This window comes from Electrophorus electricus, chromosome 9 (assembly GCF_013358815.1).
Source record: "Electrophorus electricus isolate fEleEle1 chromosome 9, fEleEle1.pri, whole genome shotgun sequence".
NCBI lineage: Eukaryota > Metazoa > Chordata > Actinopteri > Gymnotiformes > Gymnotidae > Electrophorus > Electrophorus electricus.
This window is the reverse complement of record NC_049543.1, coordinates 9,556,816-9,581,688: the sequence shown is the minus strand read 5'-3', so window position 1 is coordinate 9,581,688 and position 24,873 is coordinate 9,556,816. Positions and strand designations below refer to the sequence as shown.

At 44.8% G+C, this 24,873-nt stretch overlaps 1 protein-coding gene across 6 annotated transcripts in view; it reads left to right on the top strand.

Moving 5' to 3' along the window:
* wdfy3 (WD repeat and FYVE domain containing 3) overlaps window positions 1-24,873 on the top strand; it is a 61,890-nt gene that overhangs the window by 4,706 nt on the left and 32,311 nt on the right. For 5 of the 6 annotated variants that reach the window (XM_035529640.1, XM_035529639.1, XM_035529638.1 and 2 more), the window contains 13 exons: window positions 7,161-7,371; window positions 10,123-10,246; window positions 11,443-11,552; window positions 13,832-13,993; window positions 14,193-14,385; window positions 14,933-15,119; window positions 15,348-15,514; window positions 17,115-17,582; window positions 17,995-18,093; window positions 19,387-19,580; window positions 20,582-21,054; window positions 21,642-21,725; window positions 22,812-22,983. In XM_035529640.1, coding sequence (XP_035385533.1) covers window positions 7,192-7,371; window positions 10,123-10,246; window positions 11,443-11,552; window positions 13,832-13,993; window positions 14,193-14,385; window positions 14,933-15,119; window positions 15,348-15,514; window positions 17,115-17,582; window positions 17,995-18,093; window positions 19,387-19,580; window positions 20,582-21,054; window positions 21,642-21,725; window positions 22,812-22,983 — 2,613 coding nt within the window. In that variant the 5' untranslated portion in view covers window positions 7,161-7,191. The remainder of the gene's footprint in view (window positions 1-7,160; window positions 7,372-10,122; window positions 10,247-11,442; window positions 11,553-13,831; window positions 13,994-14,192; window positions 14,386-14,932; window positions 15,120-15,347; window positions 15,515-17,114; window positions 17,583-17,994; window positions 18,094-19,386; window positions 19,581-20,581; window positions 21,055-21,641; window positions 21,726-22,811; window positions 22,984-24,873) is intronic. The other variant, XM_035529643.1, reaches the window with a different exon arrangement.

Sequence of the window (24,873 nt, the reverse complement as noted above, 5' to 3'; positions counted from 1 at the left end):
TAATTTTATTGATGAATTCTTATCTATGGTTAATTACAGAGTTTTAAATCACTAAAAGCATTCCTATCATTTAACCCCTAATGAAGCCGCATGTTTTGGGGACCCGCCGGCTGAAACCTGTCGTGTTTTCCACGTTTCTCATGAGTTACACAGGTAGCAGGAGTAAGATTAACTTTACTATCTTTATTCTCAAATAAGTGCAGGATGGTCGGTATCCATCCAGGAGCTGATTTTTGAGTTCATCAATACCACTCACCGACCACTTTATCAGAAACCTTGACCCCGTGATGAATACTGAACGCTACATCGGATACGGCCATTTTAGAGCTGTAAAGTAACAGAATGCAGGCCATCTGATGCACAGTTCATCGGCCATCATCTAACCCCACTCATCAGCGGTCAGCCTCTGACCACAGGACCACTGCTGACCATATGTCATGTGGATGGCCGAGCAATTTCAGCGCAGCAGTGACACTGATGCCACGGCGGACACTCCGGCACTACCAGGCATATATCAAGTGCATCAGGCACGGCAGAGTTTTTACACGCATCAGCATCCCTGCTCAGTCAAGAGCAGTCTCCACATCCAAAAATAGCCCCCCAACAATGGCGTGGTACAAACCTGACCACCGGTGAAGGGGCAGAGGAAGGTTAATCCAAACTGTGCCTGGTCACAGATGGGCTCTGATAATGGTCACAGATGGGCTATCATTTCTAACACTCACCTCTAAGGTCTGTAAGGTGATTCTAATACAAAGGGTGGTGAATGTAAAGGTTTTATTGATGGACTGTAGACTTTAGGTTGAACAGGATTATAATGGTCTACTTGGGGATTTAGTTCATTTAAAATCTTTTTGCAAGCATCCGCCCTTTTATTTAGTTTTGGTCTGCTTGTGAGGACAGGCCTTTTTATTGCTTGCCTTAAATGTTAAAATATTAATACATATTGTTCTAATATTGTATAACGTTACTGCTTTACATTATAAAACTAATATAATAATTAGTATTGCATTCCATTTTATAATCCCAGTATAAAAATCTAATATGTTGGTAAGTTTGATTCTAATAATATGTACGAGCAAATCAAACACACGAAAATAAATAGTTCTAAACTGCAATTAGAAATCATTATGAAAATGTTCTAATGTGCTGGCCAACTCTGTAGAGTTTTAGTGGATGAAAGAGTCTGGAGGAGTTATAATAGATTTTCCAATAATCATCCTTTTTGCTTACTTATTAGTTAACAACTGTTCGTTGGAACAGTACCCAAAACTTCAAGAACCTGCAACGGATAAAGGATATTTTTAGCCAGATGCACACAACCACTGTCAGATTTGCTGATGTCATGGTTTTTGGCCCTTAAGTATTGCTTACACTGGAAGTGGTTCCAGCTGCCCTGCTTAAGGAATCCGTTTGAGCTCCCAGATGTTTTCGTCCGAGTGTACGTCTGCAGCGTGTCCATCTGCATAACAGCATGGATCCAACAGTGTCTGCAGTGCACAAGTCTGCGTGACGCTGCCTATCCTAGCACTTGTCCGACACACACCTCACTTTCCTCTGGGTTGTCTCGTGGGCCGACGTAGAAGCCTGGCGCTGGTAGCACCCCATTGTTCTGCCTAGAAGAGAGCCGTGTTTGTGTGCTCCTCAGTGCAGTTAGGCTTGCTCGATGAGCTCATTGTTTGCAGCAAAGCGGCATGCTCGCCTGAAGCGTCTCCGAGAAGAAACGCGATATTTGAAGACGAAGATGTGATGATTTCCTTGCTGCATGCTTTTGCTCAGCTTTTGCCCGGCCAGCCTGCACGTTCGGCCTAGACTAAACAAGCTCGTCAAAAATAGTTCTGTCTAGAATCCAGTGTTGAAACAGATCTGAAAGGAAATGCCATTCAACCCTTAGGCTTCCGACTTGCTCTGAATTCTGCCAGCCAAAGAATGGCTTAGTCTGCCTGGTTTTCATTTGGGGGGGGAAAAGTCAGTATATATGACTATTATATATTCATGAATCAGTTGAATATTAAATATATTAAAGAGTCAGTTGAATGTGGAGTAAGTATATCCAGCATTATCGATAGTATTAGGTCTAGTAGTGTAGTTCACCAGTTCTGTTTTCCTCTTTTTTTTTCTTTATCTAATGTCAGGACAAACGTTATATTTGAATATAAATGGTCCCTTGATAGCCTTGAATGTTTTTTTTTTTTTGTTGTTGTTTTTGTGCTATTTGTGCTCAGGCATAGTTTTGAGATTGTTTTAAGATTATTTCTACAAGGTAGTTGTTTATTGTTTATCAGTCTCCTTCTTCCTGTAAAGTGGCCTGCATGTTTGTATATAATTCATGCAGAAATGTCCATTTAAAGTAATGATGGTCATGTAAAAGCCAGTGAGGGGTTTCTCAAGTGTCTGCATCCTGGATAAATATTGAACAGTTAAAAAAAAAAAATTTTTTTATAACTTCTGTGAAATTCAGCACAGTCTGGAAGCAAAAATAAACAATATAATTTGATCTAATTTATAACAGGCGGCAGTATACATTTATTAACATAGAGCAAAATGGTTTGAACCGCCATTCTTTTGTTTTTGCTTAAATTTTACATTCATTCAGATGTCCTCCTTTAACTTCAGTGATATATTTAAGGCATCCTTTCATGTTTCAAGTTTCCACAGGTTCCGAGCCCTTCCTCAGTGTGCTAGTGGTATGGCCTTCCGAACCCTTCCTCAGTGAGCTAGCGGTATGGCATTCCGAGCCCTTCCTCAGTGTGCTAGCAGCATGGCCTTCCGAGCCCTTCCTCAGTGAGCTAGTGGTATGGCCTTCCGAGCCCTTGTTCAGTGTGCTAGCGGTATGGCCTTCCGAGCCCTTGTTCAGTGTGCTAGCGGTATGGCCTTCCGAGTCGTTCTTCAGTGTGCTAGCGGTATGGCTTTCCGAGCCCTTCTTCAGTGTGCTAGCGGTATGGCCTTCCGAGCCCTTCTTCAGTGGGCTAGCGGTGTGGCCTTCTGAGCCCTTCTTCAGTGGGCTAGCGCTATGGCCTTCTGAGCCCTTCTTCAGTGTGCTAGCGCTATGGCCTTCCGAGCCCTTCTTCAGTGTGCTAGCGCTATGGCCTTCCGAGCCCTTCTTCAGTGTGCTAGCGCTATGGCCTTCCGAGCCCTTCTTCAGTGTGCTAGCGCTATGGCCTTCCGAGCCCTTCTCCAGTCTGCTAGCGGTATGGCCTTCCGAGCCCTTCTTCAGTGTGCTAGCGGTATGGCCTTCCGAGCCCTTCTTCAGTGTGCTAGTGGTATGGCGTTCCGAGCCTTTCTTCAGCTAGTTCTTTGAGAAGTCCTTTTTAACTGGTGCAGTTCCACTAATAGGCCATGTAGTTGCCCTTGCATCTGACTTAAGCCTCTGTAATAACAGCAAGAGTGGAGCTGAGGTAATTCGAGTGAAACAGGTGCAGAGAATTAGACGGGTACAGATGACCAAATGTTATGCAAAAGGTATGAGAGATTGCATTCCGCTTTTATTAAAAATATTTCATTAAACAACTAGCCATCGATTGGCTAAATAATCTTTCACTGCTAATTGTCTATTCACTGCTGAAATGCATCCACAGTTAAGATGGCTCTCACCTCAAAGGATAATATTAGATTACCAGTTACTGGGGCAGAAAAATCATTAATCATATCACAATATTGGCCATTGCAGTGCTGATAGCGCAGAAGGATGCAATATGCAAATGAATCCTCTAACAAATGTGTGTGTGTGTGTGTGTGTGTGTGTGTCTGTCTGTTGTAAGCAGTACTGTGACTAATCTCAGATGTTCCATTTACACGATTCAGAAAATGTACAAAAATAAAAATAGCCAAAAACAAGTGTCTAACCACATTTGCCAAAGGATTTGCCAGTATGTTTTTAAGATATTGCAAGTCCTACCACAGTTGCATTATGTAGTAGTATACTCATGTTATTTAGTACAGAAATAACAGTTAGAGTGCTTTTAATTATTTACTAGAACATGTCCACAGAAGGTCTGTGTATTGCAAATAAAGTTCGGAAATTCCATGTCACAGCAGATGTGGATGAACTAGCCATCATGTTATGAGGTCACCAAAGACAGTAAGGAAAGGCAAGTTTCCCCAGTTTTGTTACTTTGTTACTTTGTGGTCATTTGGAGAAACATTAGCCACAAGCTTGCTATGGTATGCTTTGCCTGACCATGGATGCAAATGTCTTTTCTCTGGCTTTGCAAAGCTTTTTTTGCCCAGAATATTCAGGAATGCATTAGGCTTGCTTTTTTGCCACTTGTGAGAGCCTCATTACTTATTCATGTCATGCAAATGTGGTGACTGGTTCTCACTTTTTCCAAGTTGTGGGCAAGCAGCTGAAGAGGCCCAGGCAAAGGGCCCTTGTACAGAAAAGCTACATTAGCAAGCTTAAGATTACTGCTGCTGCCATGAAGGGCAATATTTGAAATATTCCCAATTATTGACTAAGCATCTCACTGCCCAGCTTCGCCTTCAGGGCTTAATGTTGCGTGAAGAGGGTGGGACGTGAAGTCCTGTTTGTGATGTGCAGAGAGGACCCGATCCCCCTGCTTGCCTGTTTTGGTTCCATCAGCAGGCTACACCAGTGCCGACTAGACATGCCATGTCAACTTCACGACCATTTTTGTCTATGAATCTTCACGTTTTGCAGTTTATGGTACTTTGGGCGGAAATGATAGTTATTGGTTACTCCTAAAGACCTTTTTCTTCATTATTCTTCTGGATCACTAGTCTGGTTTGCCAAACAGGGTCATGAGTAATTTAATTTGTATCACAGTTAACACCAGGCCGTAACTTAAAGCACCAAATGCCCTCCTTGTCTTAGAACCTCTTTAGTCTGCCTCGATAAACTGTGATTTTGCAGCTCTGCAGTTTGTTCTGCTGGATTAAATACCATTTGAGTTACCGCAATCTAAGACCATCAAAAGAAATGACCTATTGTTCCAGAGTTGTTAACGTCCAGAGCCTATTTTCTTTTTAATCAAACCGATGAGGATGGTTACATTGTACACATCAGTCGACCCAAAGCACGGTCCATGTGCATGCAGCCATGTAGCACATTTAAATAAAGACCTGTATTAGCATCTGCAGTAAACTTGCAGCATAACTTTGCATAACGTTATTAAGCGTAGTTGCCCGGCATGCTCTTACAGTTGGCTAAAAGGGCGTTTGACAGAATCAAACGCTATGGGAAGCAACGCCCAGCGTTAACTGGCCTGGCCTGCGAGATGCTCTCCGACATGGTGTAGCAGCAGTAACAGACCCTGAGGAGCGGACTTCCTCCTGCACTGTGTGCTGTGTGCCAGACTGCCAGGTTCTTTATCTGTCATGAACACCATGTTGGAGTTGGTTCGGAAATTCTGAGTGGCCTCTAATTGTGAATCCTGAGGTAGGACTCTCCGCCTCAGCCCAGACTGGGAGAAGCTAACTAATATGACTGAGTCCAAGTCCATTAGTCTTTAAATCACAGCACTGTTGTTCAGAGAGCCGGTGACATATCGGGCCCATGACTCCCCAAAATACACACATCCAGGCATTTTTTACACTTTGGTTTGTTCTTAGACATATTAGTTTTACTCTGAAAATGTGCTCAGTGTTTTTTTTTGTTTTGTATTGTTGTTGTTGCGGTTGATTTGTTTTCGGGTTGCCAGCTGCACCGAGGCCGCGCTCTGAAGGAGTGCTGGTAGAGCATATGTCATATAGGGTGTGCCTCCTCCTGAGAAAGGCATGCTCCTGCCAAGTCTGGCAAATGCTGCAGAGTGGTTCATTCTAAGCTATGATCTTGTAAAACCGTGACTTGCGGTCTTGTACCCAGTTTCTGGTTATTTTCATTTCTAGTTTCGCTCATTAATAGTACAAACCGCTGTGAACACGCCGTTTCCTGACTTCACGGCTAAACGTTTCCGTGGAATCATGCGGCGTGTTAAGAGTCAGGCAGAGTCTGCGTGATACATGAAACAAATCCAACTACTGCTTATCACATTAAAACATTTTTAGGCAAACAACAAAATGGAATAAACACATTCACGTTCATAGGAATATACCCTCATTGCTTTTTACGAGGGTATGGTAGTGTAAGTTTGGTTAGTGTAGACTTTATCCAGAAAATACAAGCTCCACCACTTTAATGCACTGTAAATAAAGCACTGCAATTTCTCTGGCATATTTTTTGCATCATGCCATTCCTCCTGCACACGCTGTGCACCGGTGCCACCCCTGCCTAAGTGAGAATAAGACTGATGTGCATGTTCTTGCATGTTCTCGCGTTTAAAAGCAGGATTAAATTCGTTTTGCAGTAATATATTTGTATCCGCATTTCAGGAGCATTTTTTTTTTTTTGCGCCGCATGTGGCAGACTTCGCTTTGTTCGTGAAGTGTTTGTTTTTACCACTCATGAAACCCATCATGACAGATTGCACACTGGCAAGTTATATGGGAAGCCAGGTAAAGCGGAACCCAGCCCGAGCTTTATGTGCCCATGTAGTTAACGAGTCACTGCAATTTCCTCATGTGTTTTATATAACTTATAAAAGTTTCAATTTCTCCAGTGAACCGAGGACAGTACATATACTGATGGGTTGCATGTGCCGTGCATATAGATGGAGGATTGTAAATTGTCGCACCACATCTCAACGGTTCTTCTTTTCACTATAAACAAACAAACTTTGGATTGGATTTGAAACATCCTTGGCATCCTCAGTGGGAGGCCTGGCTCCAGAGACTCTGTGTCCCCAGGCCGTGCTGTCATATTTGGGCTAGTTTTGTCGCTTGGTTGAGTCATTCGCCCTCAGCGCTGGTAAAAGCTGCCCATGGCATTTATAACAGTCATGATGGTTAGTGCGTAGCTCTACCTTTATTACTGTCTCCTTGTGTGACCCCAGCAACAACTCTGCTTCAGGTCTGCACGTGTCTCCCTGCTCAGATCTCTGTGGCTGCATAGTCTTAGCATGGCCAAAAGCAAGCTGTCTCACACACACACACAAAAAATAACCAGGCTGAATTCGATTTCGGATCTGCCTGCTGCAGCCGGACAATAGTACGCCGCTTCGCGTTGCTACGGTCGACTTTTATATTCAGCAATCAGTTTTTCTGAGTGTCTCACCGATATCTCTCTCTCCCCCTCCCCTCTCCTTATTTTCTCCCATTTACAGGGCCGGGTTCGGCCCGAGGAAGCCGCTGAAGATGAACGTGGTGAAGAGGATCATGGGGCGTCCGCGGCAGGAGGAGTGCAGCCCACAGGACAACGCACTGGGCCTCATGCACCTGCGCCGCCTCTCCTCTGAGCTCTGCCACCCGCCACGCCACATGACCCAGAAGGAGCAGGAGGAGAAGCTCTACATGATGCTACCCGTCTTTAACCGGGTGAGGGTGGCTGAGAGGGCTGCACCCTCTGTGTTTGTACAAAGTGTTGCTTTTGCCATCGTGGGCTTGCGATATGGTATAGGGAGCGTCAGTGACACTTCATGAACTCAAATGACGTCAAATGGGCAAGCACTGGTAACATGCGTGTGTCTCCTTAGGCAGTGCCATGTGTATAGGCCTTTATATGATGCCATACATTTTGGGTTTTTTTAGATAACAGTTTGGGAAGCAACAGTACAGCATGTGTAGATGTACCTGAGAACAGAAGTTACATTTTGTACATTTGGGTGTAATCATTACCTGACATCCACGTAAGTTCTTTTAATGCTTTGCTGGTCTTTTTCATTGTAGCTGGTGTCACAGTTTCACCTTTAGCCACAGTACATGACTGCACCATTACCTCACCACTGACTTTTTCCAAAATACCAATTAGAATGCATTTATTTATTTGATTTGATTTTTGGTCCTTACACCAGTGGTTCCCATACCTTTTGTATATAGTGACTTCCTAAAACTATAGGTTAGAATTCATGACCCCTGCCTTCTGGAAAAGCTAAATTTTACTATAACCTGTCCATATTTTTGCGCAAAGACGTCGAGTACATGAAAAATCTGTCTGAATAATTCACTCCATAAATATGTTCTTCTGACACCTCTAGTATGTTTGTAACTTCGTCACACAGGATAGCCATTTAGCACTCAGAAGAAAAGGTCATTGCTGGTCGTAACTAAGACACGTGGTTCTACTTGTCAGGTTACAATTTCTCTTTCTTCCTTTTTTTTTTTTTTTGCTCAGTACATGCAGCTCTTTGTTTCTGCTTAGTGGTAAATACAGACTAAATACAGACTTTGCAAGCCAATTTATGATCACGTTTTTAAAACTATTATCAATAATACAGGATTATGTACTTTTTCTGCAACCTGCCTGCAAACCTGTATGCCTAAACTGTCGAGTCATTGCCGTGATTCTGTGAAACCCTGATATTTTTAGACAAGGTTATTATACAGTAGAAATCAAACCATAACACCCTGGATTATGGCCAATCTGCAGCTGGTTTGGCTGATAAACTGCCTGGGGAACAGTTTTGACATGAGATGAAATTTGTTGTCATATGGCTAAAATAAGGTCGCACAATGACATGAAATGCCTGTTGGTTAGAATTTGCAAGGCTCATTCGGAGCACGTGAGACATTGTCACTGGCACGCGGCACCTAAGCAGTGTTTTGCAGTGTCTCGGAAGCCGGTGTTGACTGATCAACTTATTGGCTACCTTCTTAATATTTTTTTTCCTGCTTCCCTCCAGTTTACCATCCAACGTTGATCGTTAATGAATTTACGCTCAACGTGACGCCTCGTCATACGTTAATGCGCTGAATCCGGTAATTCCAGCACGGGCCGCAAATGTGAAGTGAACAATTGTCCAGCGTTGCACAGGGGTTTACCAGGCAGTTTATCAGGTTTTCTGATCAAAGTAAAAAGGGCACAGATTCACACACTCATATCGTTGTGCTTCTGAATCACCGGACTGAAATGAACAGGGATTCGACTGCAGTTGAGCTGTCAGCTTGGGTAGTTCCATCCGCCAGGCTCTTATGTACGAACAATTGACATGAAATGTGCTTCGTTTTATGTTGGTGTTGCAATGTTAAGTCAATAAAAGGACCACTCACCAAGAAATGGGCACAAAATAAAGAAAATGGAGGGCAAAGGAAAGAAATTTGACTGAAACGTGGAAGAGTCGGAAGTGCTGATGTCACTGCCACAAGCAGAGAAGTGACTTTTGGTAGCTTCACAATGGCAGCGGGTTTCAAGACCTCGAGCCTTTGTCTGTTTATACTTGCATTTCCTACACCAAGAGTTTTTTTTATTCTTGCATTTGCTACTCAATCGAAGGCCAAACTAAGAATTAATTTTAACTAAAAGAATTAATTGAAAAGAATTTTAATTTAACTAAAAGAATTTTACAGATTAGCTTAAACATTCTACTTGGGTACACTCAGTTAATCACATATGAATTTGATTTGTACAAACTCAACAGCAGAAATAAAATTAAAAACAATCTTGTTAAATTTCTGCTAAATCATGTTATATTTGCACATACTCATCTTTGATAAACTTTGAAAAATGGACATTACCTCTTTGAAAGCACAATATTAATTTGTCATTTAATTGGAATCATAAATACGATGAGTGGTATCATAATGCAAGATATTTGAATAGACCTCCAAGTCTGTCCAGTGCAAAAGGCTAATGAACTATTCTGAAATCAAGTGTCATGGTCGAGTGTGCTGTGGTATTACTCAGCAAACAGATAATACTGGAAGGCTGCTAACGTATTCTGTTTCTGTTCAGGATTTAAGTGTGGATCAATCTCGTACTGTTCATGACTATTTGAGGAGGACTTGTTTGAGTATGATGGCGTTGGCACAGTAATGGAGGTGATTCCTCTACGAGTTAAATAGTCATCTTTATAACGCCTCGTCCCAACTCGTAACGTTAGATCTCCAGGTGCTAGTCTGGTTTTCGAATGGATTCCACCAGCACACCAACCAGTCAGCTTTCCTCAGTGACAAGCCAGTCTAACTGTTGAATGAATTTAGTGAAAAGGTGAAAGCAGGAGTTTTTTGTGGTCGTGTTACTTTTTTTTTTTGTTTGTTTTTTTTTTAAATCCTTGGTAAAATCGCAGTTGTAGCTGTTGTTCACGAATGACCATTCTGCATGTCTGTACCTTTCGGCCTTTTTCGCGGCAGGTGTTTGGGAACGCTCCCCCGAGCGCCATGAATGAGAAGTTCTCAGACCTTCTGCAGTTCACCACGCAGGTTTCCAGGCTAATGGTGACCGAGATCAGACGAAGAGCATCCAACAAATCTACAGGTAACCCTCCTCACCCAGACCGACCCATGTAGTTCTTATTTGTTGTCTTGCTTAATGACGGTTTGTTATAACTGTCCTATTATTCTTGGTGTTCAGAGATGTTGTCTTTCAATAAAAAGAATTGACAAAGATCAGCTTTTATGTCTACAGACTGTAGAATGGTACAGTATTGGTCCGCTGATATTATTGCAGGGTTCAAACGTCAATGCTAATGTAGATATATTACAGATGTACAGAATGAGGCATTTAACACACAGACATGTAACACCAGCCAAAACGTGATTTATCATTATTCAAGCCATTTTAAGGCATTAATAGAAAACACTGTGCAGTCAAGATTGTCTCAGTTACACAGTGAAATTAAACCAGATCCAGATGACTTTGCAGAACGTGAGGATGTGGAATTAAGACTAACAGGCCCATTCTGAAACAGCCAAATCTTCCCATTTCTGGATTTTGTCAATAATTAACTTGGATTATTGGTCTTAAAAAAGTTTGATGGTTTGTCTTCTTTTTAATTATTGTTGCTTTGCTGATTTAAAAAATTTTTTTTGAAACTATCTTCTGCATGTCTCTCAACATATCTAATTGAAGCTTACCTTATTCACTCCATTTCTCCTCTCAAAGGAAATTTCATTACAATCACTATTGGCTTCATGTTTTCATCTCTAAACAATTCTTGCTTTGCACACACTGAAGTGTTATGGGTAGCTTGTTGTGGCACAGAATGGAATGTCAGCATAGTGATTTAACCACCCCCACAGCATATGCTACCCAGTCCTTCAAAGACTCATGTGGATACTCATCAGCTGGTGACAGTATAGGAAAGTTACTCACCTCAGTTTAAAGTTTATTATTTGTGTGAACACTTTTGTTACTTAAGGTATGATATTTTTTTCCATTAGTAATTTAGGGGTCCAAACACTAAAAGAATAGCTATTTCAACCAAATTCAATGCATTACTTTTTAGCAGACCATTTCAGCTTTTATTTTATATACTGTGGATCTGTTTTATTTAGATATATGTTGATTGTGTAGGTTCACAGTCAGGTTGTAGAGTGAAGACTTTTGTGTGTCATCATCAGTACACACACAACCAGTGTGCGAAGATGAACTGGATCCAGACACGTGTGCTGTGCTTTTGGCTGCATGCGAGTGTGCGTACACACGTCTTTGTGCCTGCGTTTCCTCCACAGAGGCAGCCAGTAGAGCCATCGTCCAGTTTCTGGAGGTGAATCAGAGTGAGGAGGCGAGTCGCGGCTGGATGCTCCTCACTACCATCAACCTGTTGGCCTCCTCTGGCCAGGTCAGTGCCCTTTGGCTGAAACCCAGCGAGAGCGTCGCGACAATAGCTCGCTAGGGCATAGTAGATTAAATCAGCATGCTCGCAACCAATTTGCCATTTCCTTTGTTTTTGATTGTGGGAAAATGTTGGACACACTTAAAAAGATTTATGTCTGAGGTCATCCAGTTTTTGCTAAAGTGATGAAGTTTGGTTGTTTAAAGGAAAACAAATGACACAAGCAAAAGCAATATTGTGTAAATTAGATTTGTATTTCTTTTTCTTTTTTTGTAAAGCTTTACAAAATGTTTACTAGCAATAATGCCAATATTATTTTATTCTTTGGAGATCCCCATATCTCTGAGTCAATCTGAATGCCAGCTTTCTCATAGTGTGCTATTGTTTTCTTGCAGAGGTATTAAGAATGCCAGGAAAATTAGTAAATTTTTCTTTATTCTGCCTTAATATTCTTGCAGTACCTTGACATTGTTTTCTCCCAGAAATGTTCATAGTTCAAGGTATGTGTCCCAGAGACACTCCCGACAGCAACCCCCCCCCCCCCCCCCCCCCCCGGAACGACAGACGGCGTTTATGATGCCCTCCACGCTCCCAGCGCATTCTCAGTTCGCCTTTAACCCTCCCCCTCCTTGTGACCCCGCCCATTAGCAGATAACGAGGTGACCCTCGTGACTTTCTCCCTCTCTGCTGACCAGTGGTCGAGCGCAGTCGTGCCGCGCTTGGAGCGGCCGTTATGCTGGAGCAAGGCACGGTTCGTGCGACCTTCGAGCGCCGCGTGGCGGCTCTGGAGCATTAGCATGCAGGCAGACTCCCCGCGGGCCGAGAGCTATTCCCAGCCTTGACCGTCTGCCACATTCAAGCTTTCCCCTGCCGAAGGAAACCCAACTGTGATTCTCATTCCCACCCACCTGGACCTTTATTTCCCGTTCACCCAGCAGCTTTCGCTAATGCAGCCACGAACATGCATTTTCTAAAACTCCCCACCTTCGAGACGTCAAGGTGAAAGATAACGAATTTCCAGTGCCACGCAGAATATTCGCCGTTCAGCTGATTTTCACGAGGCACGATTTTACCTGGTAGGGTCTAATGGTGTCCCTTTTCCTGGAATCGCAGTGCAGAACGGCAGTTTAAATTACATCTTTTTTTTAGCACGTTGCCGATGGAAGCTGTAAATCGTGTAGCGTGTGTTCTGCAAGGCGGGGTGCAGTCACGGCCGCCGCCGTGTCACTGTCTTCCCGGTCTTAGTCATTTCATCACCAGAAGGACCGCGAAACGAAAAACGCAGTATCTGCGTGGAAGTCTGCTCCGACTCCCCGGCCATCCATCTCTCAGGTTTGCGCGTGAGAATGAATCATCTGCCTAAAAGAATAAGTCACCATCTCTGTCTTAGAGTTATTGCCACTTTTTTCTTTCCCCAATTAAAAAAAAAATTTCTCACCGCACCGCTAGCCCGATCGATCGGTAATTAGTGTCAGAACCATGAGTAATGCAGGTGGAAACGCCTCCCCTCATGCCCGCTGCCTTTTGTGTTTCTCTCGTGCCCACCTGGGTCCCAGGCTGATGTCATCGCTCATGCCCAAATATGGCCACGCTTGCTCATGACACACTTACACATGCAGTGCAGTGCGATGCATAGCGAGTGCTTGTGATGTGTTTTCATAAAGTTACAGCTTCCAGATTTCTATTTCTGAAGCCCCCCCACCCCCCCACACACGACCAAGATTATTCTGGAACTATGGCAGACATTCAGAACAGGATATAACAGTCAGAAAGCTTCCAGTTTCCTGAACTGAGCTGAGGAAAATGGGAAGCCGGACTTTTTTTATTTCTTTCTTTTTTTTTTTTTTTACTTTCCGCTGTGTTGCGCTTCTTAACTGTCAGCTGACCTGGAGCGGTTGAGTACATAGACATGTTGTCCACTGACAACAGGGCTAAAAGCACAAAGACTAAAGGCTGGAGATCACCTCTAATGCTGACTAAAAGATGAATTGCTATTTACCAGATTATTTACCTTTTTCTATCAGATATTGTTTTCATATTTACATTTTTGCATGTTTGAGAAGTTTATCCTGTTTCACATTTTCACATTTCATATTTTGATGTGTCCACAGACCATAAATCCATTATTTGTTGGTCACTTTGCTCTGATTTGCATATATATAGTTTGCAAGAACTACTTCAACAATTCTGTTTGCTGAAATGTAGAAATCTAACCCCCTCGGAATGGGATTGCGCTGTTGGGGAGAATGGGCTCTGTCTCAGCTGTGTCTCTCTGGCTGCTGTAGAAAACGGTGGACTGCATGACCACCATGTCGGTGCCCTCCACACTGGTGAAATGCCTCTATCTGTTCTTCGACCTGCCACACATGCCCGAGGTGCCTGCCGCCACACAGACCGAGCTGCCCCTGGCAGACCGCCGGGCCCTGCTGCAGAAGGTGTTTGTTCAGGTGAGTTAATGCTGACTGCAGTGCCCTTGTAAAACGGCAGTATGCTGCCTTCACCAGGATCTGTCATCTAAATTCCACAAGGAAAAATTCAAGGAAAGCGTAAGCGGCAGTGAAATTGGGCCACAGACATCCTGTTACGCAGGACAGCTGTGCTAGGCGCCGCGGCCCTCGCATCCTGACCATGTCCCGTGCACCCCAGATCCTGGTGAAACTGTGCAGCTTCGTGTCTCCAGCCGAAGAGCTAGCTCAGAAGGACGACCTGCAGCTGCTTTTCAGCGCCATTACCTCCTGGTGTCCCCCCCACAACTTGCCCTGGAGGCGGAGTGCTGGCGAGGTGCTCACCACCATCTCTGGCCACGGCCTCAGCGTCAACGTCGTCAAATACATCCACGGTAAGCTCCGAGCGGAGACGGGTGCGGGCCGGCCTTACCCCGAGCACTGCCACCACGACATGTGTAAGACGTGTAAAGCAGTTTGCATCCTGCTTCCCAGCCAGCTTACATTCATCGTCTGCTAGGTTAGCACTGTGTGCAATGAATCTAGAATCTAGTGTTTTGAACAAGAGCCTGTTGCTGTTGATGCAGCTGCAACATTTCTTTCTTGATTACAAATCATGTATATTCGTATATATTTGGAACCTGTTATGAAGTGCTTACGTAACAGATGCATAGCTGAAGTTGTATTTACTTATGCTCTTCTAATTGCTTTCTTTACCCTGTGGTTTCCAGCAAAGCTCACGCATGGATGCTTACTGCTGACAATGTTGGGTCATCTGAGCTCCAATAGCATTTTAACCTCAGCATTGTGTACTTCTGTTCTTCGGGTGTGGTTCGCGTTTATTTTTGATGACAGAGTTTTCAGAGTAACTGCAACGTGAAATAATTGCTCACAAGTGCTCTCCGATGCTGTACACAGTCACTATTTGCTTGTTTCTTACAGAGAAAGAGTGTTTGTCGACATGTATCCAGAACATGCAGCAGTCAGACGATCTCTCTCCACTGGAGATCGTCGAAATGTTTGCCGGGCTGTCCTGCTTCCTGAAAGACTCCAGCGATGTGTCTCAGACATTACTAGACGATTTCCGCATGTGTCAGGGTTACACCTTCCTGACCGACCTCATGCTCAGGTATATTACACACATAATACTAGCGCTGTAGTGTGTGTGTGTGTGTGTGTGTGTGTGTGTGTGTGTGTGTGTGTGTGTGTAGTAATGCTTGATTTCAGTGAGACTTAATTTAATTGAGAGACTTTAGAGAGTGATGTTACAGCTAAGGCCTATCACCTGAGCTGTGGACAGGTCAGAGAGGATTGGTACTGCCGTCTCACAATCGCCGTATTATCACCGCGCCTACAGACTGGAGCAGGCCAAAGAGGACGAATCCAAAGATGCCCTGAAGGACCTGGTTAACCTGGTCACCGCCTTGACCACGTATGGCGTCAGCGAACTTAAGCCGGCCGGCCTCACAACTGGCGCGCCCTTCCTGCTACCCGGCTTTGTGGTCCCACAGCCTTCTGGGAAAGGTCAGCCCTCCGAGAAGTAGCGTGATTTTAAACCGTTGACTCGCCAAACAGTGGCCGGAAAGAACCGGCCGAGTGTCGACCACCGAGGCACGAGACTAGACAGTTGGAAATACTGAGATGCTGATACTGAAATGAGGCCCTTGGCATGGAGTTTTCAGGTTTCCACCGCAGTGCTTGCATTTAATCATTTTTACGTTTACTTACGTAGGCCGAGTTCGCAATAGGTGTTTTGAATGAAAGTCTCAGATGATCTGACACCATCCATCAAAACGTTGCCATGCACAGCAAATTATGGACTATTTTCATCATAATTATGTGTTTTGAGTATTTTTGAGTCATTTGCCTAGGTGCTTTTTTTTTCTCTTAAAGGTCAACTAGAAATGTGTTAAGTAAGTCCTTTGCAGATGATGGATTTGGTTATGGGACCTGACACTATCGGCTACTATATCTACTACAGCCATAATACTTTCACTGTTGAATCATTGGTTTCCATTAGTTGACAGCAGAAGCTAAACAATACATATTGGAAGTTAAAACGTTGACATTATCTTCATTCTGTTTCATAAACTGTTGCTTCCCTTGTGGTTTCACTAATTTATTTATTTATTTATTGTGTTGGTATAAATCAGCAAGCCTGTGCATATATTCTAAACATTCCATGAAATGCAGGTTGCTTTGTAGACACTGAAAACAAGTGGTTTGATTTGGTGGAGACTTTGCCACTTTGTGCTTCTTTTATATTGAGAAAAAAAAAAAAAAAAAAAAGGGGGGGGGGGGGGGTGCGATTCGCCGAAAAATCGATTTCTGCAGCCATGGCTTGCTGAGGTCTCCTCAGGCCAGGAATGACAATCTCATTAGGAGCAGGCCCTCAAGATAACACCAGCAATGCCACCATCTCAAAACCCCTCTTTCACAGCTCGTGCAGTGAAATTACCATTGCCCCAGTCAATAGCTGTCTGTCTGTCTTCATGAGATTAGCGGTATTCACTCACCTTGCTTCATCCGATAATCTCTTCATCTGTGGCTTTGCTCCCTTCTCGGCATAGATAAAACGTTTAATCATGCTCAAGGAAATTGGAGGGCCTACAGATTCTGAGGGGGAATTAAAACATTAGGGCTCTGTGGCTGTAAATGACATTAATTGGTCCGAATGAGGCAAGCATGGGACACCTACTGTGTTATCTGTGTAAACTATTTGTTTGTCCTGTCACAGGCGTCGCTGTGATGCCTTAAGTAGTGTAATTAGTGCAAAATACCGGCCGATAACAATGTTTGCGCACAATTGCTCTTCTCTGGATGTTTCCCAGACATTTCAATATATTTGTAGCATGCGTATAGCAAGCTGTAATACTTTTGGTGAAGGTGCCTGATGGCTCATTGTGTGTGTGTGTGTGTGTTCTTGATGGTGGATCGTTACTTCAGAGTGAGGTGAGCTACTCATTTTGCAGCAGTAGCTTTCACTGTAGACAGCATGTGTCACACTTTCCTAATGAACCTGAGTCAGAGTCCACAGTTGGCCTTGGAAGATGGGGCCGAGCGTGAATGTCTTAAGGCTCGCCCAGCCAGAGTCTCGCTAAAACCGTGTGTCCTCTTTCCCTAGGTCACACTGTCAGGAACATCCAAGCCTTTTCCGTGCTCCAGAACGCTTTCCTAAAGGCGAAGACCGGCCGGCTGGCCCGCATGGTCCTGGAAGCCATCGGCAACATCTATGCCGCAGACAGCGCCAACTACTTCATCCTGGAGGCGCAGCACACGCTCTCGCAGTTTGCCGAGCGAGTGCCGCGCCTGCCCGACGTCCAGGCCAAATACTTCGACCTGCTGGAGTTCGTGGTCTTCGGGCTCAACTACGTGCCCTGCAAGGAGCTGTTCAGCGTCAGTGTGCTGCTCAAGTCCAGCGCCTCGTACGGGTGCAGCGCCACGGCAACGCGCACGCTGCTCAAGCTCAGCCGCCACCATCCGGTCTTCAGTGATGTGTTCCGCGAGGTGGGCCTGCTTGAGGTGCTCGTCAACCTGCTGCACAAGTACGCAGCCCTGCTGAAAGACCCCACGCAAGCCCAGGGAGAGCAAGGTGACCACTGCTTCTCCAGTTAAACAACAACAACAAAAAAATGCAGACGTGTTCAGCCGTGCTGGCTAAAACTTTCCATTATCTCACATGGATAATGCTAGCTGAACAAAAAAATTTTTTTTAAATTTTGCTTTCTTGTTTTTTTTTTTAAATTCTTAACCGGTTCTGACGTATATTAAAGGGATGTATTTTCACAAGAAGGACGCATTCGCTGGTGTCCTCGTCGGCTTGTTCCGGCTAGGGTTGCTAACGGCTAGGGTTGCTTTAGCAGTGAGTACATGTGTGCATGCGCACTTAGAAGTGGTCTAGTCTTGATTATAGTGGTCTAGTCTTGATTATATCTTACGTGCCAGCAGCGTCGATGGCCGACTACATTTGTGAGCTCCGTGTTCCTCGATGTTCCTCCCATCAGGAGATTCGAAGAACAATGTGGCGGAGGAGCAGAAGCAGCTAGCGTGGCTCGTCATGGAGACTCTCACAGTCCTCCTTCAGGGATCGAACACCAATGCAGGTATGTGTATGAGGGACTCCCCCCTCCCTTTTCTTCAGTGTCTTTCTGTGTGGGACACAGCTATTTACACAACTCACTCAGGTTGTGACATTTTAGGATGCGTTATATAATAAGTCCCCTGCCAGCAGAGGAATTCCTCACTGGGATTATCTACCCTTCCCAACCTGAGAGTATTTCCTAGCAGTAATTCCTTCCTGACCTCTGTGTGAGTTTAATCCCGAGAACCACTGACGTCACCCCCTTGGCATCTCAGTTTGGATTAGACCATGCAAATTTTCCAGCGCCAACAAACCAGGCCGGGGTGTGACCCTTTGCACCGAGGTTGCGTAAACAGTAGCGCCGCTGCTGCTGAAAGGTCTGAACTCGACATGTTTCTTCCCCTTTCCCGTGCTCTCTCGCACGCGCTCTGTTGTGGGGTGGGGGGATGAAAGAGGAAATCAAACAGCCGCTGTTGTGTCGTTGCCGTTGTTTTTTCACTCAGCTGAATTGCTATTCGTGGATGAGGAAGGATGTCAGGCTCCCTGGGGAAGAAAAGAGGCTTTTGGGGTTTTTTTTTTGTGCCACTGTAGCTCTCGCTTGATGGGGTCCTGCATCTGTTTTTCTGTTTCTGGACCTGCATACTACTGGGTTGGGTCACTCTCTCTCTCTCTCTCTCCAACTCCCTCTCTGCCTCCTCCTCCCCTTCCTCTTTCTCTCCCTCATTCATTTTTATTATTCTCTGCTTCTAGTCTCAGTCCTGCTCCCTCTTTGCGTGCCGGTGAAACTTGTCTCTTCTGGTGGTGTAGATGCAGAGTTGGGTTTGTGGTCGAAATTTCTCATAAGTGCCGATGTAAGACCTTACCCAAACCCCCTCTTGACCGATATGTGTCATATTCCTTCACCCCTCCAGTTTTTTGTAAATAGTCTCTCTCCATTGCTTCAGCTAACTAGTCTCAGAATTCCCTAGCAGAGGTTTTCTCATATTTTATTAGCCAGAGGTTATCTCATATTTTATTAGCCATGTATTTATTGATTGGTTATTAACATTCACAAGCTGTCATCAGTGGACATCTTGAGCACTCTGTTGCCTAATGGTAATGGCCCATTAATGCATGTCTTCAACAAGTCTTGAATGAGATGCATGATGTGTTTGTTAAGCAACGAGCTTTATTGCTCAGGATTGTTCCTAACTCTCACCCCACCCTGTCAGGACTGTTTCTCCCTGTCTCGTCCCGCACTCTCAGGACTGTTTCTTGCTGTCTCAACCCACCCTGTCAGGACCGTTCCTAACTCACTCTCGCCCCGCACCCTCAGGACTGTTCCGCGAATTCGGCGGCGCACGCTGCGTCCACAACATCGTGAAGTATGGGCAGTGTCGTGAGCACGCCCTGATGATCATCCAGCAGCTGGTGCTGTCGCCCTCCGGCGACGACGACATGGGCACGCTACTGGGCCTCATGCACTCCGCACCCTCCACAGAGCTGCAACTCAAAACTGACATACTGCGGGTGAGCGCACGCACGCACACACGCGGTAAAGTAACACCCTCGATCCTAGAAGTATGCACATACAGAAAGTATTATGCCATTATGTGTCTGTGGTCCAAACCCTCGTAACTGAGAGCTGGGAACTTATTGTACTTCTCCCTAAGACGAGCGCTGGTGTGCGCTAGTTAACTGCACCTTTTCTTTATTAAGACCCGAATAAATTTTAAAAAAGTCAAACTACCTTGTTCAGGTAAACTCATTATCAAGCGAGCATGAGTAAAAGCTGCTCAGGAAATCCTTAGAAGCTCTTCAATAATTGGGTCAGGACCATCTCTTTAAAGTCCCCTCCCATGCTGTGCTAACACGCAGACTGCATTTCTACTGTTCCTTTTTCTACAGTCTGCTTGCTGTATAGCTAATGTTCATCAGTAATGACCGTCTTCATGTGAATACAGTTGGTACAGCAGTTCTATTCTATAGCAGTGCAGATTCAAACAGTACATATCCTACATCTGAGTACAAATGTATATTCAAAACAATGAAATATTACTGTTACATTCTGTTACTCCAGCAACCACAATTCATTTGAAGAAAAAAAAAGTATTAAAGGGGTAGAAGTTTTTAAAAAACAAAATGACTATCATGAAAAAATGCATTAGACCTATATTTCATGCTAATGGCTCCTCAGATTTGAGGGTGGATTACATACAGCAGACATTTGAAGCCGTGTCTGTGTTTGTGAATATGTTTTGGACATTGAAAACGGTCCAAAAATGGTCTTGAAAGTAGGAAAAACCCACTGTAGGAGAGGGAAAGTTTCGGAAAATAATAAAGTATAAACTCTTTAATCCCTTTGACTCCAAGGACCTGCTGATAGATCCAGACTCTCCTCACTCTTGTAACTCCATACCTTACATATTAGTCTCAGTGTAGTTACTGAAAAAAATGAATAGCAGTATATAATAACTAAATACCTAAGTAATGTGCCTTTAAGGTGAATACCTGAAAAATCCCCCCCCCAGGCGCTGTTGGCTGTCCTGCGCGAGAGCCACCGCACGCGCACCGTCTTCCGCAAGGTGGGTGGTTTCGTCTATGTCACCTCGCTGCTGGTGGCCACGGAGCGCTCGCTGGGGCCGCGGCCGGCCGGCACCTGGGAGCGCGTCAACCAGAACCAGGTCTTCGAGCTGCTGCACACCGTCTTCGGTACGCTGACGGCGGCCATGCGCTATGAACCGGCCAACTCGCACTTCTTCCGCACCGAGGTCCAGTACGAGAAGCTGGCCGACGCCGTGCGCCTCCTCGGCTGCTTCTCCGAGGCCAAGAAGCTGGCGGCGGCCTCCCCGGTGCGCGATGCTGCCACGCCGTCCAGCGCGCTGCCCTTCCAGAGGCTGCTGGAGGATGAGGCGGTGGGCGGCGAGGGCATGTGCCCGGCGCTGCGCCACTGCAGCAAGCTCTTCATCTATCTGTACAAGATGGCGACCGACTCCTTCGACAGGTCAGGGCGTGCCCCTGCTGTTGTGGTTTTGTGGGGTTTCTTGTTTTGCTTTGTTTGGGATTTTTTCCTGAGGCTAGTGGTTAAACAGTGACGGGCTTGTGGGTGATGGTGATGATTACTTTGTAGGTGTTAACAGAGCTGCAGTTTGTGCCCTGAGAGGTTAACTTTAGGCGACCTCGTTTAACCTTGTGTTGCTTTTCCGGTTTTCATTTCATTCGTTGTTATTATTGTTTAATTATTTTTTTCTGTTATTTCACTTTCACTTCTAGTACTTGTTGACTTGTAACATGAAACTTTCGAGGTTCTTTTTTTGTTTGTTTGGGTTTTTTTTGGTGAAAGTACATGTAAGTGTGTATTATCAGGAGTCATATGTAATGTGAAGGTGTGGTTGCTACTGCTGGCTTTTCTCATCTCCTCGAAGCGCTGCAGACGCCCCTCTCTCAGTGCGATGAGGCCTGTGCGCTTGGCTCCAAGCTGCCTTTTTAGCTCAAACTAACCTCCCTCCTTTTTTTCCTCTCCCTCTTTCTGCTGTAACCTACGGTATCGCCTGGCTGCGTGCGCGTGCGTTTGTGTGTTGCTGTGTGCAGTCGTGCTGAGCAGGTGCCCCCCTGCCTGACTCACGAGACCTCGCTCCCCTCTCCCTGGGGCACGCCAGCACTCGCCAGGAAGAGGTAGCTACTGTGCTCTGCAGTTTTCCATTCTCCTCTCCATCTATCCCCCCCCCCCCCCCCCCCCGGATGGTCTTGCCCCATATCTTCCCTCTTTCCCACAGTTGGTCTCTCCTTCCCCTTATCTGTGTTGCCTGCTTCCCCATACATGAGAAAGTTATCAGTAGTAATCTTTCTCTCTCTTTCTTCTCTCTGTGGCCATGTGTGCGCGCGCACGCGTGTGTGTTTGTGTGTGTGTTTGTGTGTGTGTGTTTGTGTGTGTTTGTGTGTGTGTGTGTGTGTGTGTGTGTGTGTGTGTGTGTGTGTGTGTGTGTGTGTGTGTGCGCACTCCCATCTCATCTGCTTTGTCAAGCTGTTCTGCTGGGCCTGAAGCTTGCAGTTGCAAAAAAACAACAACACACAAACAGCCCACCCGCTCTCAGCATGTTTAAGGCCACGGCTCGCACCCCTCAGTGTTCCTGTGCGGAGCTTTGATCAGTAATTGACAGGGTTCCCACCAGTCATGGAATTTTAAAAATGTCTATTCCAGACATGGAAATTCAGAGGATTTAGTCATTTTTGGGACAAGCCATGTATTATCAAGGAATTTTGTTTGTCGCATCTTTAAATTTTAGTTGCCATGTATCAAAGTCTTATATTTTCACAGTTTTCCTACAGAGTGGTTGCTTAAATTTCCAACACCCAATTAACACAGGTGGCCAGTTTTTCCCTTCGTTATAGGTCATGGAAATCCAGCTTTTTTAGTCAGGGAAATGTCTGACAAATGTTCCTTAAAGTGGGAACTCTGAATTAATATTCAGGGCTGGATTTTCATTGATCTAAGTGATGCAGAATCACGGGTCTTATGATTTTAAGGACGCATTTAAAACAAAGCAGTAATTTAACGTGGATCACAGCTTACTATAAATTCCATCTTTAGAAAAAAGCCACACAAGGTATTCATTGTAGCATATAGTACTTTTGGAAAAGTCTAATGTTATAGATACACACTAATGTAGCTCAGGCAGTGTCCTCACCTGAGCAGGTACAAAATAGTCGATTAAAAAAAAAAAAAAAAAAAGATCTGATCTTCTCCCTCCTGCCAAACAGACATGGCTACCAAGGTTCCTCTACCTCGGCTCCAGTCAGAGCCGTCACGGACCTAAAGCTGCACCTGGGGAACCCCTCTCAGCACGCCTCCGACCCCGTGGTCATTCACCCAGGGGCTGTCTTGGCCATGCTGGATCTGCTAGCTTCGGTCAGCTCGGACACTCAGCCTGAGGTACCAGCCTCTCTGCTCTGCTTTCCTTTTGACCAGTCATGTGCTAGTGTTTAGCTGCCGTGATGCCACAAGCCTTTTGCCCGTTTCATGACTTGACTGTTGAGGTTCGAGTGCCTTTACAAGTCTGCATGCAGTTAATTTGTGCAGTCTTTGCTTTCTCCAGTGCGATACATTATCTTTTTGGCCTGTTAGCGATCTTGCACTATACCTTTATTCCATACTCAATGACACAATATAATTGCATTTACCTGCTATTTAAGCTAGAATTGTTGTTTGCATGTCATGTGGCTACTGCTGCGGAAAGACAGAGGTCTTCAGACCTCCCCTTTTCGAGGGGTTGTGTTACTCGGTTCCATCTGGTATACTTTGTTTCATCAGTTCAACCACCCCAGTAAACTTCCTCTCTGCCTTTCCTTCGCACGAAACAAATTTACTTGCTAATATTAGCAAAAGACAACTTTGCAGTCTTGGAAAAAGAAAATGTACGAGCGAACAAAGCAACATGTATTCACATACCAGACTTAATGCCAAGGTGACTCACACTGTAAATGTCCAGCTAATTTTACAGTTGAGGCTTGGGTGGAGTGTGCAACTTCAGGTGCATGCGTCACCAAAGGTGATTTGGGGGTTTTCTGTTAAGACCTAAAGAGAAAAAAGTCAAACTGACTCACACGCAGAAAACCTTTAGTGAAATGTCTAGGACACGCAAGAAACATGATAGAAAAAAATCCAGACCAATGTACCTGAAATACCGCAGGTAAAAAGATTGAAGGTAGTGCAGGTCTGATCAGGTTGGTCATGAGCCGGAGGCTGTAACAAACACTCAGATGTTCAAGAGATGGAAACCAGACAGCAACCCTGTGTGCTTTTCTATGCGTGGGCGAGGAACCCAACCTGTCCCTGTCCCAAGCAGGTGTGCTCGGATGAACAGTCTACATTTAGGCTTATTCCACTTGGTTTGCATTGTCAAATGGTATGTGTGATTGTAGGAGGCGTTGTTTCAGAGAAGCGTTCGCTCTTTGAATAAAGAAGCTGTATGTAGCTGAATAGCAGTAAGGGACAAGGTTGTACTAGAGGGCAGTGGTAGCGAGGGCCCAGTCCACCCAGTTATGTCGTAGCGAGGGCCCAGTCCACCCCATTTAACTAGTGAATGTAACTCGTGGAACTCAGTCACCCCAGTTCCTTTGTCGTTCCTAAATCCCCAGTCAGCTAGTTGTAAGGTTAAATTCAAATATAAAATGAAGATGCAGACTTCAGAATTAGTTAAAGGGAATAGCTGGTCCATCTTTTATTGCAGGTTAACGTTAACAAGCATTATTGAGGTACCCTCCGGAGAATGTCCAGCAACCAAATAAAGAACCCACATTGGTCAGAAATTGATTATGCATTCACCCCATTGCTTTACAGTGTTTACCTTTGCCACCATTACATCCAAACCATACATTAGTCAACATATGCAAACTGACACCCACACCCACATCAGTTGGAACTCTTTACCATCACTTTCCAAGAGAAGACTTCTCTTAACCTTGTCCTAAAGAAGATTGTTTTTCGGTACCATCCTGAGCCTGGTAGAGAGGTCGCATATCTTACCCTGAGGTCCACCAAAGCCTATCCAGGGTCCTTTGCTGAAGCCTGCAGAGGCCTCTACAGAGACCCTGTATGCAAATCATTTTGAAAGGACAAAGACTCTCTATACTCCTTTATGTTTTACGTTATTAATATGTCTAATGCAACGTTAGGCCTCTTTTGCCTGTTAACACTCTTTTATTACCTCACCTTCCCCCCAGTTCTTGTTGGATAGATAGATGGATGGATGGACGAGTAGTGGTTTCTGCAATTTGTCAGTGCGGTAGCTTTTTTTGTGCTGCTTTGTGGTAGCAGAAAACC